Source organism: Plodia interpunctella, chromosome 21 (genome assembly GCF_027563975.2).
Source record: "Plodia interpunctella isolate USDA-ARS_2022_Savannah chromosome 21, ilPloInte3.2, whole genome shotgun sequence".
Classification (NCBI taxonomy): domain Eukaryota; kingdom Metazoa; phylum Arthropoda; class Insecta; order Lepidoptera; family Pyralidae; genus Plodia; species Plodia interpunctella.
The window spans coordinates 6068937-6088439 of record NC_071314.1 but is presented as its reverse complement, the minus strand read 5'-3'; the positions used below and the strand labels follow the sequence as shown (position 1 = coordinate 6088439).

Genomic DNA, 19503 nt, shown 5'->3' with positions numbered 1-19503 from the left:
TCTACACCAACTATCTCTGTCCTGGGCTATCCTTATCCAGTTGTAGCCAGCAACTTCCTTTACACTTTGCAAAATACCTAATCGTAATTTAGAACTATAGGTACTTCAGCTATACAAAGTGTTTTTGTATAAAAGCCAAGCAACCAAACATGTTTGAGGTCCATCTGACAAAAAGTGTTCACCTCAGCCTATATCTATAGACGCCAGCAACACCAGGGGCTTAGTACCTACTACTTACTATTGTGATCCAGTTCAGGACCTAAACTGATCTGCATCGTAAATTCGTACCATCAAGTTAATTTTTAATACTAATGCGATGTATTTCGAGTTCCTAAACTGAATTGCGCTGTGTTTGAATCGTTCCGTAAAAGTTGAGGCCTGCATGGGTGTCACTAGCGTTGCCGCCATTTTGATTACATTTACATGGTAAGGTCTTGAAAGAAAGAAATAAAGATTATTTTCAATAAAACTAAGCCTACATGTCTTTTGTCACAGTACCCTATAATTACATTGTATTGTTGGTTATGCTCGTGACCATACTATGATCAAATAATTGACATAATAAGTTATATTGAGGAAATTTATTTAATAAAAAACATCAACAAGGAATTTTTTGAAAATTCAATAACACATCTTTATAAAATTACTACAACATTTTACACAATCATTCTGCAAAAGCCTTCGACAATTTATCAACTATAATCCTAGTTCTATCAGACAAATATTGGTCGATTTGACCCAAAACCTTCACCACATGGAGCATCTTCCTCACCCCCTTCTTAAACTTCTCCATTCGCTCCGCACTGCTGTCTTCTTCTTCATATCTGAATGTCGGAATCTTCATAGCTGAACCTAATCTTGGTGCCTTTAAATTATCCGAATGTAGTTTTAACGTTGGAACTTTCATAGTTGGTATTTTTAGTTTAGGGACTCGAAATTTTGGTAGTTCGAGTTTGGGGACAAATCCTTCTGGTGGGGGCATGGATATAGGCACGTGGGAGTTTCCGAAGCCATCTTGGTCTTCCAGAAAGATGACACGCCCGTCGTGGATAGCTTTAGGTATGGAGTTGTGGATGAGGTTGCAAAATGAGTTGACTGTGAACCGACCGTCCAGACCTGGTGTGCCGAGGGAATCCTGTAAGAAATGTATTTTGTTGTAAAAATAAATGTTAAAATATTTCAGAATCATCTTAAGTCTTTCTCTTTCTCTCTCCTCTCTCATCTTTTGCGTGTTCCCGGTTTCATTCGAGGCATTGACGCCACGCAGTTCAGGGTCAGCGTAAAATTTATTTTTAAGCTGACTGAATTTTATGTGTGTGTATTTTGAAGTAGGTACTACATAAATTTTTTTAAGATTCAGCTGTGATTTTACAGCCGCTGACCGCCTGACGTCGATCCGCCTTGGGAAAGCCATTGTTGACGATCAGCTGCCATGGTTGTGTCGCCTCGTACGACATTCACAAAAAAGAGGCATTCGACATTACTTACTAAGAAAAAGACATGATATGATACCGCTTATATAGGTCTTCCACCTGGTATTCTATATTATTTTAATCTCACATAAAGGATTCCAACTTGGGACACTTCGATCACCAGGGCGTCTTAGCAAATGAACAACCACTATTTTCTCTGGCAACCTTCTATTGATCTCGTACGACAAATAGCCTTGGAAGCTAATAGGCAACAACCGCATGTCCAAAGAGAGAGAGTTTGAACAGGTAACTAGTAAATCTTACCCTTTCTTTAGATCCGCAATCGATGGTCACTCGGATCGGTGGAGGAGCTCTCACGCGGCGGAACACCACCTGGAATCCGTAGATATATATAGATATATAATACAAATGTTTATTACACATTATTTCATATACTTAGTTACTTGTAATGTACAATGTATAAGAGCTAAATTATCATCAACCAAAACTAAATAAGTATCAACTCAACAGCTAGAATAAAGCTGACGATTTTCAAACGGCTGCGAACGCACATTATCCAAACATGCCAAGAACACTTTTAAATAACAAAAACTAGATCAAAACAGGTACAGCCGTTTGGCTGTCACGATGCCACGGACAGACAAACTGATACACAGGCATGTCAAACTAACTTGTAACCCCCCTCCTTTTGTCGTCGGGAGTTTAAAACAAAGTCGCTTTCCGCTGTCGTGACTGTCCTTATATTTGCTTACATATATTATATTATATATGCTTCCTAATTAATCTTTATGTGTGGGTATATATTCTACCCGAGCGAAGCTGGGGCGGGTCATTAGTCAATGTATTGTCATGTTACTAATTAACAATCAGAATTAATTAAAATTAGATAATTAGCCGTATTTAGAAATTCCCATTTAACATAACTACTTAATTGTATTTTTTTTTCTTCTCTGTTTATATAGATACAGTCATTGAGACAAACAAGATTAGGATACGTTAATGTACAGTTACATTAACGTATAACGTCACGAAAGTTTGTGAGCATATATGTGTGTATGTTTGTTACTCTTCCACGCGAAATCTACAAGACGGATTGTTTTAAAATTTGGTAGCGGATAGAATATAACCCGGAATAACACATATGTGATTTTTTATCCTGAAATTCCCCCGGGAGTGAAGCACCGGGGTCCAGCATGTCCAACATTTGTATGTCAAGTTTTATTTAGAAATTCTCATTCAATGTGACTACTTAAAGAACAAGCTTCATCTACTTGCGGTGTTACAATACAAATGAGTAAGCGTGAGTCAAATCTTGCGATCATTTCTTTATTTATGTACACAACATAACAGTCAAAATATAAAACTTATTTTTTTATATAACAGTAAAAAAAATAAGCACAAAGGCACTACTTATTTCTATATAGAAATTTGTTCCAGCAGACCCGCGAAAGAAAAAAAGCATTGTCTTATCTCTCTCTCTCTCTCTCTTTCTTTTTCTTATATGAGCGTTTTCCCTGTTTCTTCCTCCGCCATAGAGCGTCGGAGCAACAAGTCTATCACCCCATTATTTCTCCACTATGTACTTTACGGTCTTAAACATCCTTAGTTATCTGACCATTGGCATTGTCAGATTGCATATCATCCCAGACGGCATCAAGCCAACATTTCTTGGGTTAGCCCCTAATGGTTTACGCAGGACGTGGCCGTACCAGAGAAGGCGGCAATTCTAGAGTGTGTCAAGTTTTACCACAATTTTGCAGCCATAGATTAATGTTTGTTTATTCAAAATCAAATCATCAGGAAACTAGACCTCCACATATACTTTTTTAAGTTAAACAAATCAACATTTTAAATATCTTCAACTATTCTCGAAGCTACAATTATTATAACAAGCATTTCGGAATTACCACTACTATACCGAAACACCGAAATTCAACATTGGAACACTTAAAATCACTGGCCACATCACTAAAAAATTAATCGTTCGATCGTCAGAATCGATTCTTACAATTGATACGAACCACGAACAGTAGGATGACCACGTAACGGTCCATATCCGATCACAGCCGAGACATGGTTCTCCAAAGACCACAGATCACGTATTAAAAATGTTGACATCGATACAGATTGCCGTGGATTTGAAGAATCCCGTGTCAGCGTTTTTTAATCAAAGCCGAAGTGCGCTTCACACGTTGCGTTTCAGTTTTATTTTATTTGACATTCATCTGTGCAAAACAAGTTCCATTGTATAAAAAATAACATTAGAATTGATCGTTCTGCATGACTAAGCCAAAAAGGAAGGGAGAAATATTTTAAAGTTTCATTCTTGTTCGTCAAAACTAGTATACTCTATCTCGACTTCAGATAGTTGTGGCGAATCACACTTTAACAGAATTCATTTTTATTTTAATCAATAATATCGAAATTTCTTTCTATTATTTTTTTGTTATTTTTACGACGACTATAAAAAGAAGTGTTTTATGTACATAATTAACGCTTGTATCAATCTTAAATACGCTGAATATCTCAATAGGAATGCGACATTGGTATTAGATGGCAATGGATTTGTAGAATTCTTTATTAACGTGGAAATGTACTTTACATAACATAATCATTTACACGATTAATAAGAAAATGAGTAATATATAATATATAAGTATAAATAATATTTTATGTATATTTGAAGGTAAAATTGAAACACGACATAATTTTCTGAAATCGGCACGTATGTCACATTCTTGTTTGCTTGATTATTGAATTATCTGTGTAAGTATGTCGCTTTTTAATTTTCAACTATATTATTTTCCTATTTTATGTGTATTCGATGCATACCAGTTTTTTTTATTAGCTTTTTGAGACCTACTGCTGGGCAAAAGCCTCCCCTAACTTCCTCCACGCAATCCTATCCTTTGTGTTCTCTTGCAAACTGATTTAGAAACAGAAATTATTTTATTAACCCGCATTATGACGTCAGACAAAGAAAACGCGTCTTGTTACAAAACAACACAAACTAGGTCATCAGCCCTAATGTTAATTCCAGTTTGTGTAGGTACCTATTTCCAAATTCTTTACTGTTTGATTCAAAAGTGCTCGTGTGATACAGATGTGTCTGTCACATTAAAATATTGAAAGTACTTGATTTTAAATAGTTTCACTTTGTGTTTACTTCGATAAATGTGCATTATAAAACGTTTTCATATTTTCACATAAGTTAATTAATCGCAGCGTGTAAAGCGCACTAAATCAATTGATTTAAAACTCGCTTTATCGTACTATCTTTAATTATTTCGTAATTTGATCTCTAAATGTATGTATATCTGTTTTTTCATAATGCAATGGCTAGTAAACAGTTGTTATGCGGGAAGCGTGTTGTTGTACTTGATTTTGAAGGCGTATTTTGAAAATGAAGTCAAAAAAAGTGCTGCTGTGGGTCGCTGTGGTTGTTGCTGTCGCGACTGTTGCGCAGGTATGTATAATTATTGGCTATCCCACTAATGGGCAAAGTTCCGTTGTGCCTTTATGGTTAAGAGTTCATTGCACCAATCAACTTTGACGTTAACTTTACACTGCGCACCGCCGCCGGCAAATAAAAAGGCGTACTTTTTCCTGGTTCCACACAGGTTAAAATTTACGTTAAAATTGACTGGTTCAACAAAATTATCTTAGTTTATCTTCCGTATCACTTTATACAGTTTACAACATCTAAACAAACACATAATTTGAGCTCATTCTTCACGGAAAAATAAATATTCCCGTGGGAAATTCACGCGGGCGAAACCGCGAGCAATTGTTGGTATAAAAATAAATGTACTTTTTCAGGGAAGCATCATTCTCAAGAACTCTCTCCTGCGCCCTTCAGAAGACACTTGCTTCACGTGCCGCACGGAGGACCGGCCCTTCGCATACCCCCTGGTCTCCTTCTTCGTCAAGATGAAGGATATGCTGGTGAAGGGCATCAACGTCGTCATGGCTAGCGCCAAGGATTTCAAGCTTGATAGAATTAAGAGTTAGTTTTAACCCTAGAACTAGTATTTTGTATCATGGACGTTTCCTAGAGTATTGTCACCTAAGAACGAACAAAGAAAAATTCTTAAGACCGTCTCTGTTGTGACCCCAGGGATCAATGTTTATTTAAACTCAAACTAAAAAAATGCGATAACTGTGTACAGACATAAGATCTTGCATATAAATTAATATTATATAAATTAATTATATAAATAGTAACTAGCAAACATTAAAATGTAATGATTTTTGTACATCACACACGATTTAAGTAAATAAATACAATGAGAACATTTAAGTAAACAATTTATTTATTATATTAAACATCTTCTTCTTCTTCTTCAACTTAACTACAATAAATAAATACCAAAAGATTTTAACAAGAGGCAATCATTCCTATAGTAACAACAAAGGAAGTAATATCATATGAAAACTCAAAAACATACGTTATAAAAATAATAATTACAAATTGATTACTTGAAACACAAACACACAATGTCAAACAACTAAACAAAATCCACCTTCCTTTACATCTTACAGTAACAATTTCTTCAATCTGATGTATTCTCCAGTGGTCAGTGAACCTATCTTCTTCAATTCAACAAGTTTATCCATGATATTCCTTTTTCTTTTCCAACTCGTAGAAGGTAGAACTACCGGCTTCACCTCCGAACTTAAGGCTTTCTGCAAAGGGCTCCTTCCTAAAATCGGTACCTTCAAAGGTTTGAAAGGACTTGGTAAAAGAAGAGGGGAGATACCAGGTATAACAGGGGGTATGAGAGGTAAGCGAGGGATAATAGGTGGTAACACAGGTAGGAGAGGTAATATTGGTAAAATTGGTGGGATTATTGGAGGTATAAAAGGTATTGGAGATATAAACGGTAGTAGTGGTGTTTTTAATTTTGATAATTTTACAGAAGGTAATTTTGAAAATTTTAAAGATGAAGTTAGCGAGGGTAGTTTTAGAGGGGGAGGTTTAGATGGTAGTTTAGGAAGGGGAGGTAGGTCTGGGAGTAAACTAGAGCGTAGGGAGAACTTGTTTATTGATAGGTTTGGAACCTTCAGATCGCCTGATAGAAGACCAAGATTGATGCTCTGTGATAAATTTATCTGTGAAAAAATAAACACCATTACAGCATATTGATAACACATGTTTTTGTTACAACTTTATCCTATGAATAATAAAGAAACAAATCAAATTTAAAAAAGAAAGATAATTATGTATATAATAACTCCGTATTTATTCCGTGTTAGATTCTCTTACGTTCAACGGAGCCTAGAGTGAACATCGCTGAAAATTATCCTACCTAATGTTATAAATTGCGAAAATTTCTAAGAATGTGTGTATGTATATGTACGTTTGTTTGTAATTCTTTCACGCAAAATCTACTGGCCCGATTGTTATGACTGACTGGACTGAAATTTAGTACACGGGTAGAATATAATATTTTTGAATGTGAGTGAGGAAGTTTTTCACAAAAAAATAATTTACTTTTTATATCACATTTCCTATGAGAGCAAAAAGTCAGTGTACTGTACAGTTAACAAAGTAGATACTCTTTTATATACTGATAAACAAACAAGCAAACATACATGCGGCCCACCTGATGGAAAGTGGTCACCACAGCCTACAGACACCTGCAACACCAGGGATGTCACTTAAAATAAATATTATTACGAACAAACAAAACCAAATCATACTTACAAATAATGCGAAATAAAATAACACCTTTACAGCTTTTGATACAATTGCTCGTTTCTTCGCGGCCATATTTGTTTTATTGTTTAGTTGATGTAAACTTCTTTGTTGGTGTCCCCTGCCTTATATAGAATCGATTGTTTGAGATATAATCGCTTTTTTATCTTGTTTATGAGGTGATTGATCACGTATTTTGTTTTATTTTCAACAAACATTGGCAATATTTGTTTAAACGAAACCGTAGTACCTATTAAGTATTTATTCGTTTATAATTTATTTATTTAATAGCAAACAAAACAGATTACAATCATAATAATAAGTTAAGTTTAAATATAAAGATGTAGATTTAAATTGTTGTCCTAAATATGTACCGATGCCTAGTAAGTTTGAAACTGAAATTCAATATTGTTAAACTCTTGAGTACAATATAAGCGTTAGAAAGAGTAACGAGTAATTTTAATAATAAAAATTTATCACTAATTACCACATTAATTTCTACAATTATTTTTCATCATCCAACTCATCCTAATTATATTATAAATGAACGAAACGAAATAAAACGAAACGAAAATTTTTGAGGATCAATGTGTGCATATTTGTACTCTTTCACGCAAAATCAACTGGACATATCGTTATGAAATTTGGTACACGAGTAGAATATAACCTGGAATAGCACATAGGGTTCCTTTTTATCTCAAAATTCCCAGTCCCGAGGCGCATATTATATGCGCCTCGCCACTATTCATTTATAATTAGCAGACAGAGTTACTTTTGCAAATACAAATGATTGCCTGTATGTTTTCTTTAATTAAAATAAATAATAAGTCTTTTTTTTAAGTCTATTTATCATTACGAATGCTGTGCACAAATAAGTCATTATACTCGCTAATTACCATGTACTTTCAAGGCTATTGTATGGCATACATAATATAATGTCATTCAAAATTTCGTATGTGCATTTGCAAATGACACGTGCGCTTGAATTGCAATTAATTAAGTATTTTATTGAACAAAATGCGGACGGAATTAGTCGCTAATAGCAGCGTGGCGTGAGGTTCAGCCTTAGAATAAGACCACTCCATATCCTCCTGTTGCTGTTGTATGAGAAACTCAAGCTCACATAGCTTTAGCAGCTGATAGGCAACAATTGCATTCTCACGTAGGGTAAGGATCGGGCAGGCGGCCAGTTGTAAAATCACAGCTGAATCTTCAACATTTCAAGGTTATTTTTATACTGACGGCTTCGAGGCATCACATTCCCGAAGGAACCGGAAGAGAAACATAATACGCAATAGTAGCTAGGTACTTAATTAAATTTGCGTGTTTCTGTGCTGTTTGAAGTTGACTGATGAGTTGACTGAAAAGTAGGTTTACTCTTAAACGTCCAAAGAAGGCATTTATTATATTTTAGAAAAATTTAAATAAGTTTTCTCTACAAATTGACTGTTATCTGAATGATGATGCAACAAAAAAATATATATATACAGGAGCGATTAATAAAATTAATAAATATAAATTCAATATCACAACTATCAAATATTATTTAATAATTTATCAACACGTTCAATCTAATCACCATTCAGAAATAAGTACTATTTAGTACGAAATCATTGCGTAATACGATATCTTTACATTATAAAATCACGTAGAAATTAAAAAAATAAGTAAATCAATTCTTTGTTTCAAGAAAAAGGGTAGTTTGACATACGCACACAGTTTTTGAGGTTAGAAATATGGGGACAGAAAGGGTTTTGTGGTCCACAATGGGTGTCCTACTGTTTACGTCAAGTCTAATTATAGCTTGTGATGAAAAAGGATTATGTTTGGTAAGTTTTATATAAAATGTTGTCCTAACTAATATTATAAACGCGAAAGTAAGTTAGTTTGTTACCTCATCACGCTATATCACTACTCGTACTCGTGTAGTATAAAGTATGGAGAAGGACATAGGGTACCTTTCATCCCGGAAAATTAACGTGGGCGAAGCCTCGGGCAAAAGCTAGTAATCTAAGAAAATGCTTACAGAATAATGAAAATGTTTGGGAATTAAAAAAAAACAGCATAGAAAAAGATTTTAGAAAAATACCTACCTTTTTTTTTCATATTTATTCCTAAAATATTTTTTACAGTTGGAGGCTTTAAAGGAGATGAAGGAATGCAAGAAAGGAGTTCTCTCTTCGTATGTATAAAACTAAATAGATAAAGTATAATAACATAATTATATATATAACATTAAAATATTGTTTATTTAAATTTCAGGTTGCTGAAACCACTGCTCATCAAGAAAGGTAATTAAAATAATCTAAGTTAATTATGTACTATTTCTCGATTTTTTGAATTAAGAAAACAAAAATTTGGTTAGGTTTCCCGTCTTTAATGTTTGTGCCTTCTACCATAATCTATATTCATACTAATATTCTAAAGAGAAAATATTTGCATTTTTATTTTTATTGAATATCGAATTTAATTAAATCTGCCACAGAGATACAAATGTTCAGTAGGCTTCTTTTTATTGTTATACCGCTAATATAGGCACTTAATACGAGTACTTAGTGCTCTTTTAGTCTTGTCCATTACGTGAATTGGTCAAAAAACCAGAAAAATAACCTTAAAATTTTGAATTTCCAGAAGAGAAAGAGCTAGCATGCGGCAAGCTGCTCCCGCCCTTGCTGCCCCCGCCGCCACTGCCAGGATCCACCCTAGTTTTAATGCCAGCCGGGCCACCAGCCCCACCACCACCATTACCCGCACCATTGTTACCCCCACCGCCTCTGTTCCTACCTGCGCTTGCGCCGTATTCGTTACCACCCGCCCCTTGCGCCCCGCCACTCCCACCACCATTGTTGCTCCCAGCCCCCCAACCCCTATACCTGCCCCCACCAGCCTTACCGCCACCAGCTTGTCTCCCACCGCCGCCGTCACCATTACACCTACCACCACCACCGCCAGCGTTGCCACCTTTAGTACTACCAGCGCCAGCACCAGCGCCGTGTCCACTAGCTCCTCCGCCTGCTCCATTGTTCCTACCAGCCCCACCACCAGTATTTCTACCAGCTCCAGCGCCTGCCCCAGTATGCTTGCCTCCACCTTTAGCCCTCCCTGCACCGGCACCACCAGCATATCTCCCCCCAATTCCACCACCAGCTCCTATAGTCATATCACTCGTACCTCCACCCCCTCCGCCACCAGTGTACGAACCATGCTATGGTCCGCCCCCTCCACCTCCTGGTATACCCATGACAGCGTACATGGTTCCCCCACCTGTACCCTGTGCTTTGGAGCCGAAGCCACTGTTACCCCCGCTTCCCCCTCCCCCTCCAAAGGCAAAGTGTGGTTGCAGTGCCCCTCACGCGTACCCATATTATTAAGTAGTATGTAATGGAAAATAATTTAGATTATGTTATTTATTATTCTACTAATTTAATTGAGTAAATAAATATTACGCATGTTAATTTTGTTTTTCTGTAATTTTTCTTCGAAATTAGTTATAACGATGTTGACACTAATTTTCGGCAATATTTCAATATTCGCGCGTCCTTTAATTTGGTACATTTCCAAAAACTATGAAAATGTGTTTGTAATAAATGTGGAAATCGAATTACGAGTGAATTGTTTCAGTGGTTTCCCAAGCGCTTTCTCCACATACACATTTGCTGATAAATAATCAACTAGAGTCCTAGTTTCCTCACGATATTTTTCTTCACCAGAAGCATGTAGACCTATAATGCATATGAGTCAGATTGGTATACAAATTCATGTGGCACGAGTAGGAATTGTACCTACCTGTAAGAAGCCCGCCTGTGAACCGACAGGTTACAAATTTATGGCTTCTTAATCTTAACCCATTTTCACGTCATAATCTAAATTAAATAATGCTAGTGGTTTACCCGCGGCTTCGCCCGCTTAAATGCTCTCAGATTTTATTTCGTATTATATTGGGATTGGGATATTTAGTTGAAATAAAATACCTATCCATAACGCATTTAAAATACACATAAGGTCATCTGGTGTGGTTTTTCATGTGTTTTTTTTTTTGCATTCAGCGCCACCTGTAACAGAATAGAGGCTTTTCGCAAATTCCACGGCAACAATAGTTTTTTCCGGGATGAAAGGTTCCCTATGTCCTTTTCCATACTCTTAGTTATAAACCTATATATGCGAAATTTCAAGAAGATTGGTTGAGTAGATAATAAAGAGGTAACAAACTTACTTTCGCATTTATAATATTAGTTGGGATTGGGATTTGCCAAAGCTACAAACTACTCTCCAACTATCAATACACAAATCTTTAAATCATTACTCCGTTTTGATAGACAGGAACAAACACTAGCAGATAATGTAACCCTTTCTTATAATTTAGCCCCGGGGCTTCGCTCCTATGAATTTCGGCATAAAAAGTACCCTATGTGTTATTCCAGGTTATATTCTAACCGTACACCAAATTTCATAACAATCCGTCCAGTAGATTTTGCGTGAAAGAGTAACAAACATACAAATATACATCCTCACAAACTTTCGCCTTTACGAGTATAATGCCACTTCACACGTTCACCGAACTCAGACACGTCATGCCGACGCGAATGCGTGAACATAGCGTAGTTAATATGAGTGCTTTTATTTATCGCAATGAAAAACCAGCCATGTATACCGAATCCGCTGAAGTTTGGCAGACTGTTCGACGACAGTATGACGTGATAAGAATTTTACGGCATAAGATTATTAGGAAGTGTTAATGTTATTCTTGTCAAATATAAGCATGGAAATATGATGAGTATTGCAGATTGACAGTGTCCTAAGTCCCCAGTAGATTGGATTACAAAATGGTAAAGTTGCTCGACATATGATACTGACATTCTTGCAATCTGATTGGGAATTAAGAAGAAGAATACAAACTCTATTTGTGTACTTTTTGCTGTTACTGGTATTGAACGTTTGGTTTGTAAACAAATTTATGTGTACCGCCAAAAATTCAGTAATATCACTTAGCTTATTTATTTTTGCATTTTTCTGCGCAGGTTGAAGTTAACGTGCGCAGAAAGACACAGAGATTTTCTATAAATAGGTACACTATTCCACTGTGGAGTGTGTGTTCCACAAATAATAAATAATATTAATATTTTAATGAATTTTCTTCACTTCACTAAACAATTAGGTTGGCTGGACTACACATTTCTATAGACTAATAACATCCTCAGCCGTTAAGAGTCAGCTTTCCTATAATTTTGTCTCCGCTTCGGTTTTCGTAATCTCGTATAAAAAAAGTCTTGAGAAATGTTCTATAAATTGCCCAATATTATCACAGATTTCTAATTAATCAACGTAAATTATCTCAAATATTTATCACAGTTCGATCTCACTATCTACCATTTATCTAACACGCATCTTTACAAGCGCTATCACTGACAACCTAATCTTATATTAAAAAAAAATAATCACGTTCTCCAATAAGATATTTATAAAGGGAACGATCTATTTTTATCATATAATTGAGAGAGAGAGCAATGAAGGAGCACTAAAGATTATTATTTTATAATTTAAAATTAATATTTTATAATGTTAATAAACAATATGTTAAAGTTTTTTATTCGTTTAAGTGTGCTGAGCATAGGTATAAACTATGCTACGTCGTCGACATGTCATCAGCTACAACAGTCGCAGGTGAGTTCAATAAATAAAAATAATCTCTTTCATCTGAGAGTTTTCCCGGTTTCTTCCCAGCCGTTGAGCGTCGGAGCCCATGGACCGCTTTCCTACATTGTCGTCTCCACTTCGCACGGTCTTCGGCATCATTATTACATTTAACATTTTCACGACCAGTATTGTTGACCTACCTGTCTATTTTTATTCGGGTGGAATCTCGGAACTCGATTGAATTGAGATTGAGCTGAAAATTTAGTCTACGCTTTTAGTTTGGTTTTCATGATCAGTTTAGAATATTATGCAATACCTACATGACCTGATGGTGTACCTAAAATTGGCTCCCGACCCGACGAGGGAAGTTTTAACGGTTTTCTACGCCATTCATCTCCATTACTTCTGTCACTTATTGAATGCAACAAGATCATTATATAAGAACAATAAAACTTGTGTCAAAGATTATATTTTCGAAAAATTTCCTTCTATTCGCAGATGGCATCGCTCAATGACAGAATGAACCAGATGATCAGTGCTCTATATTCGTATTCCTCACGTAAGTTTGTGTAATAACATTGTTGTTAGCACATTCTTGATATACGCACTTTTAGCTGACTACACTAATAGTTTAATTGCTTTGTAAAATTGAATCGATGCATTTTTGTACGGTTTTGTGTATAAATGTTTTTTTTTGTCTCGAATTACATTTAGAGAAAATAAATTTATACGTACCAAAGTTATCCAGCAAAGTTTTATCATAATGACGTGATGTGAGAATCCATGTCACACACCAGCGGTTCTCTGATTTTAATAAGATTTTTTAAATATAATTATTTATTATTCTCAATACGACGACGACCGATGACCTTTGAAGCCTTAAGGTCATCACGCCGAACTGCTACAATGGGGGTCCCGGGTTCGATCCCCGGTCTGGTCAACATGGAAAATGAACTTTTTCTGATTGACCTGGGTCTTGGATCGATGGATGTATATGTTATAAAATATAGTATCATGGAGTTAGTAACCCATAACACAAGTCTCGAACTTACTTTGGGGCCAACTCAATCTGTGGGATTTGTTCATATATATTTATTTATATAGTACAGTCAACAGCACACCAACCTACCCAAATTCATTGCAAACTCGCAGCTATCACCGCACCATAGAGATTCATGCAGGGTAACTTGATGTGCTGTTGACTGTACCTATGTGAGAATTCGTACAATTAGACTCTTTTTTTATTTTCTTTAGAATGCAACAACGCCAATAGATATGCACAGTAGTATATGAAATTGGCGAGACTTTTCTTTGTCAAAAAAACCAAAACTTCTGAACTGCAGATCAATAATTCAATTAAATGTGTTAAGAAAATATGTCTAATGATAAAAGAACGAAAATATGATAATCTTTGTTAGATACCATAAATTTCATCATCATTCAATATTTATATTACTTATTGACGTCGATATTGAAATATCCATCGACACTAATTAAAAACCATTTTTTTTCCAGCACTAATATCAAAGTCACAATCAAGTACCAGCTCGTCAACTGACTACCAGCCTTCACCGCCAACTTACGAATACGTCGAATACGCTTACCCTTCAACCTATTCTTCATCTCCTCCAGTATTCTACGTCTCCCAAACCCCCCCTCAAACTCAGGTGGCTATAGCTCCTACATCTGGTAACTCAGTTACTATAACTTCTACAACGACTCCATATTATCCATACGAGAGCTCACCACCAAGCGAGCACTCTTACCCACCAAGCTCCCGCACTTATAACTACGATTATCAAGTTTCTTCGCAACCATCCCAATATCAGCCTACATCACAACAGTCCCCAAACCAGCCTAGTCACCCTCCTCAATATCCACCTGCTTCACAGTATCCACAAAACCAACAACCATCATCTTCCCAAACTTATCAGTCATCTCCACAATATTCGTCTGCGTCACAACAATATTCACCTTCCAATCATCAGTATCCAACGGAGTATCAAACGCCACCTTCACAATACCAACCTACTCAATCTGCGCATTATAATCCACTTCCACAGCAGTACCAACAATCGTCACCATCTTCTTCATCCTCTCAATTCCCCCCTCAGCAACACTCAAATCCGTCCCAACAGTACTCTAACCCATCCCAAACTTATCCCCCTGCATCATCAAATTACCCCCCTACGTCGACAAATTACCCCCCTGCGTCGTCAAATTACCCCCCTACGTCGTCAAATTACCCCCCTACGTCATCAAATTATCCCCCTACGTCGTCAAGTTATCCCCCTCCATCCCTAACCTATCCTCCTCCAACCCCCAACTATCCTCCATCAGCTGCAAACCACCAATCATCGCCGCAAAACTACCCCCCACCATCAAATCCTCCACAACATCCCTCAAGATGTGAATGTAACTATCCAGAATATCCTCCAGCTCATTGCCCCCACAGGGATATACCACCTCCCCCTAGCCCATGCCCAACTAACCCCGTCCCTTATAATCCCCCACCTTACCCCAAATCATCCCCTTACCCCACACGCAGTTCTATACTGCCGTCGTATCCAACGATCCCCTACGTTCATGATATAGTACCACCCCCTTACTATTCATGATTAATTAGGCCATATTGATGTATAATTATTTAACAACATGTCATTAGGTATTAAACAAAAAAAGATATTTAAACAAATATTTGTTTTAATTAAAATATCTGAAGCTGTATTTCTGTTTTATTTACTCCAATCATAAGGAATTAAAATTTATTTCCCCTAAACCTGGTCAATCCCGAAAAATGTTACTGGTTTACATAAGTATTCAAATGAATATGCAAGTATTCTAGAAAAGTGTATGCAGTTTGTAAAGGTACTTACATACTACTGTTTTCATTGAGCAATATTTCAGATAGTTGCATACATAGTAGGAATGCATATGCAACTTTAGTAAACATGTCTTATCAACATACGCAATAAATATGTAATCCTTATAAAATTTCCGAATTTGAGATAGTGGTTTGTATAAAAAGTACTATGTAATGCAAAAACAGACATAACGCTCCCAAAATGGCACCCATCTTCTGGTTTCTAGCATTATTAATACAGGTATGTACAGGTCAATTAAAGTTAATTAACATAAATGCATGCGTAAAGTTCAGTGAATTGATAACCTTTATTATTGATGCAAATTAACCGTTATGTGTACATGCATAAATAACAAAGACCTTTAAATTTTTTAGGGTTCATTCATATACGCCGACAAAGATATAGATGACCATGAAAATGAGAACACGAGCCGGGAAATTCTCAGTAAAACACCAGAAGAAGGCACCCTTAAAAATCTCAAAGATGTAAACAAGGATTGGTTGGACATGTTCCTTATGCCGGGCAGTGGCTTCTCTCCTGCTGCATCGAAGATGGCACAAGTGGCTCAATCGGATAAGTCTATAGAAGAACAACTGGAAGAAATTAAACAACTAGCTACCCAAATCACTTTTGAAATCCAAAGCGAAATGGCTAACCTGCTGTCATACGCCCTCGCTGGCGTCGAACAGCACGAGAAAGAAGACAACATACTTAGAAAGAAACGATCAACTGAATCACCCATGGATAGCACGCAGATGGTGATGAGGTTGCTAAAACATATCAAATCTAACAACGAATACCAAAACATCGCTATTGAAAAGATGATGACAGCTCAAGAAATCGCTGACAAATACGGCATTGAATTCAACCCTGACCCAGAAATATTAACTGACTTGGCCATTGCTGCTAATGAACAGGCTCAAGAGATGACTTCCATCCTCAACGACGCTTTGCAGCTGAGCAACAAGACGAATCAAGTTGAATTTGTTCCCCTTAATGAAACTTTGGTAACAAACAACAGTACTGAAAATGACCATGATAACTATTACATGTACTCTGTTCATGTGCCCGCGGAACAGTACGTAGCTCATCAAAACGCAGTGCCACATCACGATTACTATCCTGACATGATTCAGGGGAACCACTACCACCAGGACTTCCTTTTCTATCCAGAGTCCCAAATAGTTTCCCCTCCTGTACACCAACACTACAACCAGGTCCCCCAATCATCTCCCATGCCAAACTTCCACGAACCAATGACATTCTTTCCATCCCAAGACTTCTATCCTCAGTATCATACTATGGAGCCTGTTACTACAACTACGACTATAGTTCTACCGTTCGAAAACCATTTTGAGCCGGAACCTGAATTAGTCAAAGAAGAATTTGAAGAAACCGTGACGTCCAAAGTGTTTGTCGACCACGAGGAACCAGGAGCGTCGACTGTTAACCATGTGATGACCTATACTATATCGGAAAAGTCGCACTTTAAACAACCCCAAGTAGAAAAACTGCCCCAGCAGATGCAATACTATTTCTTTTTAGTTTAAATGAGACTTATTTTATGACTTATTTTTAAATGATGCAGCCGTCATTTGTCGTTTTGTCACAGAAACCTTAATTCGCACGAGCCATTTCGCAAATTAATATTTTGGCAACTAAATAGGGTGCCATTTTGTGAATTAAGTAGGATTTTTTGCAACTAAACGTTTTTAGGTTAACAGAAAATTATCCTAGAGATTCATATTGTTTTCTTTTATATTTTGAAATCATGGAGAATTTATGTTGACATTTTTCAGTCGATTTGTATGTATATTTAATGCGCGTTCCTTACCATTTCTGTATTCTGCTTTTATAAATAGACAAGATCAAATGAAACTAATTAAGTACTTTATCAACTTTAATATATTTAAATAAATATACAAACTTAGCGCTAAATCATAAATTACTCTACTCCTTTGGTGACGCTTTGGTATTCAGATCTCACTCAAGAAGTCATAATGACCGCTGTTTCTAAAAAAATGAAGACAATTATAATAAAATTTTCTTAGTAATAAAATCTTACATTATTTTTATTTGGTAACTAAATAGCTTTCCCACTGTAGTCAGGTATTCAAACAGATCTTCGGAGGCGAAACTTTTTAAACTATATAATAATCGTTCACAAAAAGTTTTTTTTCATAATATTTTTGTCTTATAAAATTTAAAGTTAATTTTGTAGTTTAAGGAAAAACATCGTCATTACTTATATCGTAATAATAAATAATTCAGTTATTCAATATAACCCATTTTTATTATTAAATCTTTTGTGTTCTTTTGAAATAATATTTACAAATTATGAAATATTATAATAACATTTTGTTGAAAGTTATTTCCATAAGAATTTCCATGTGAAAGATTTTTATTCCTAATATTTTTTTACAGAAAGAGTAGAAACATCACAGAAATCCACAACTTCTAGATCACAAATTTCGTCAAAATTGATCGAAAAGTTTATCTTTTTGAACATGATTCTGTATCATTTACAAAATGTAATATTTACAAATATTTATTTAGCACCAATTTAGAAAAAAGATAAGTATTATATTTGTTAGTGATTCATTTGCATTTTCAATTAATTAACAACATACAGAGATATTCTAGTGAAAAAAATCATAACAATGTAAAATCAATAGAAATAAAAAATATTAGGTACAAATTTTCGTTATGAACATCGAGCGAGGGTATAATTTCACATCTGATCTATTTATTTACTGAAATATGTAGTTAGATACATTTTCTTGTTAATTTCTTAAAATAACTTTGTTACAAAAATACCAAAAATTTTTTATTTACAATTTAATGATGATGAAGAAATTTAAAAAATGTTTTATATTCTAAATACAAATTAAAATAATCTACTTACTTACAATTAATATAATCTATGGTGAATTTGTAACTCTCATATAAAGTTCTGTGTTATGTAGTGTGACCTGGTCCCTCCTAAACAAGTTTTGTCTTGTCAATTTCAATACTCTATGGTTGCCATCTCCAAACTAAAAAAACTATCTGTGAGCGTAGTATGCGCTGTAGGCACTGTTATGACCGGTGTGAGGTTGATATCTGAAAGAGATGATCAAAATCAAATTTATTCAGAAATTAGGCCTTCACAGGCACTTTCACGTCATATTCTAAAGTAATGTTAAGTTAAAAGGTTAATAATGTTAAGTTAAAGTTAAATGGATGTTAAGTTAAAGTTAAACGCACGACGACGGCGATTTAGTATCATTTTTTTATTTAAATTAATTTAGTTTTAATTTTTAATTTTAACTTATTATGTGTTAATTAAAATCATTATGTTCTGTGTACTTTATGTAATTTACATAAAAAAATTTTTTACGCTTATTGCCAAGACAATCATTTCAGCTCAACGTGGTTGCAAAGGTCCACATATTCAATATCACACCCTTACCGTACTGGATGAGCATGAGCTGCATACAAAGGGCCACAGGTACTCGGTTCTGCTGCGTAGGGCTGGGCCAGTTGGGGACACGGCTCGGCTGGGGCAGGCTCGCGTCTGCGGGGGGTCACCCGCTGCTGGGTCTGTTCTGGAGGGCTGGAAAGATAGTTTTTTTTATTAATCATTTGAATATGGGACCAGATAGCTACATAAAAAAATAGTGCGTTTGACCTCAGTCTAGCGTGATGGGATGCAAAGAGAATAGGCTACTATGCGATCACAAAAAATACCTCTTGTCTTGAAGATCACAAAATTGTGGGATTGTGAAAATATAAAAATGGTTTAGTTACATACAAAATAAAGAGATGGTGAACACATATCCCACTTTATGTAATTTTGTAATATGATTCTTATCAGAAAAATAAATCAAAACGG

General features: G+C 35.7%; 6 protein-coding genes across 7 annotated transcripts in view; 3 read left to right on the top strand and 3 right to left on the bottom strand.

Moving 5' to 3' along the window:
• Positions 1–552: 552 nt before the first annotated feature.
• LOC128679218 (uncharacterized) lies at positions 553–3547 on the bottom strand. Of its 2 annotated transcripts, none has more exons than XM_053761299.2 (3): positions 1942–2074; positions 1737–1805; positions 553–1135 (listed from the first exon to the last, which is right to left on the bottom strand). In XM_053761299.2, the coding sequence occupies exons 1-3, from the start codon at positions 1984–1986 to the stop codon at positions 665–667; spliced, it is 585 nt and encodes a 194-aa protein (XP_053617274.1). In that variant the 5' UTR covers positions 1987–2074; the 3' UTR covers positions 553–664. The 2 variants fall into 2 exon arrangements, with proteins under 2 accessions (XP_053617274.1, XP_053617275.1); XM_053761300.2 differs by lacking the exon at positions 1942–2074 and adding an exon at positions 3455–3547 and having other exon boundaries at positions 555–1135.
• A 2177-nt stretch (positions 3548–5724) lies between these two features.
• LOC128679416 (YLP motif-containing protein 1-like) lies at positions 5725–7488 on the bottom strand. Its single transcript, XM_053761656.2, has 2 exons — positions 7141–7488; positions 5725–6545 (listed from the first exon to the last, which is right to left on the bottom strand). Exons 1-2 carry the CDS (start codon positions 7204–7206, stop codon positions 5970–5972), a joined length of 642 nt encoding a protein of 213 aa, XP_053617631.1. The 5' UTR covers positions 7207–7488; the 3' UTR covers positions 5725–5969.
• Positions 7489–8738: 1250 nt separating this feature from the next.
• LOC128679206 (uncharacterized) lies at positions 8739–10738 on the top strand. Its single transcript, XM_053761282.2, has 4 exons — positions 8739–8960; positions 9264–9313; positions 9394–9422; positions 9763–10738. Exons 1-4 carry the CDS (start codon positions 8868–8870, stop codon positions 10500–10502), a joined length of 912 nt encoding a protein of 303 aa, XP_053617257.1. The 5' UTR covers positions 8739–8867; the 3' UTR covers positions 10503–10738.
• Positions 10739–12603: 1865 nt separating this feature from the next.
• On the top strand, positions 12604–15492 carry LOC128679413 (DNA-directed RNA polymerase II subunit RPB1-like). Its single transcript, XM_053761647.2, has 3 exons — positions 12604–12792; positions 13264–13324; positions 14281–15492. Exons 1-3 carry the CDS (start codon positions 12688–12690, stop codon positions 15381–15383), a joined length of 1269 nt encoding a protein of 422 aa, XP_053617622.1. The 5' UTR covers positions 12604–12687; the 3' UTR covers positions 15384–15492.
• Positions 15493–15746: 254 nt separating this feature from the next.
• LOC128679359 (uncharacterized) lies at positions 15747–17688 on the top strand. The gene is made up of 2 exons (XM_053761535.2): positions 15747–15869; positions 16004–17688. The coding sequence occupies exons 1-2, from the start codon at positions 15831–15833 to the stop codon at positions 17177–17179; spliced, it is 1215 nt and encodes a 404-aa protein (XP_053617510.1). The 5' UTR covers positions 15747–15830; the 3' UTR covers positions 17180–17688.
• LOC128679360 (T-box transcription factor TBX1-like) overlaps positions 17517–19503 on the bottom strand; it is a 33141-nt gene continuing 31154 nt past the window's right edge. Inside the window, exons 8-9 of the mRNA XM_053761536.1 lie at positions 19081–19224; positions 17517–18731 (exon numbers count right to left, since the gene is read on the bottom strand). Of these exons, the coding sequence (XP_053617511.1) occupies positions 18674–18731; positions 19081–19224 (202 nt within the window). The 3' untranslated portion in view covers positions 17517–18673. The remainder of the gene's footprint in view (positions 18732–19080; positions 19225–19503) is intronic.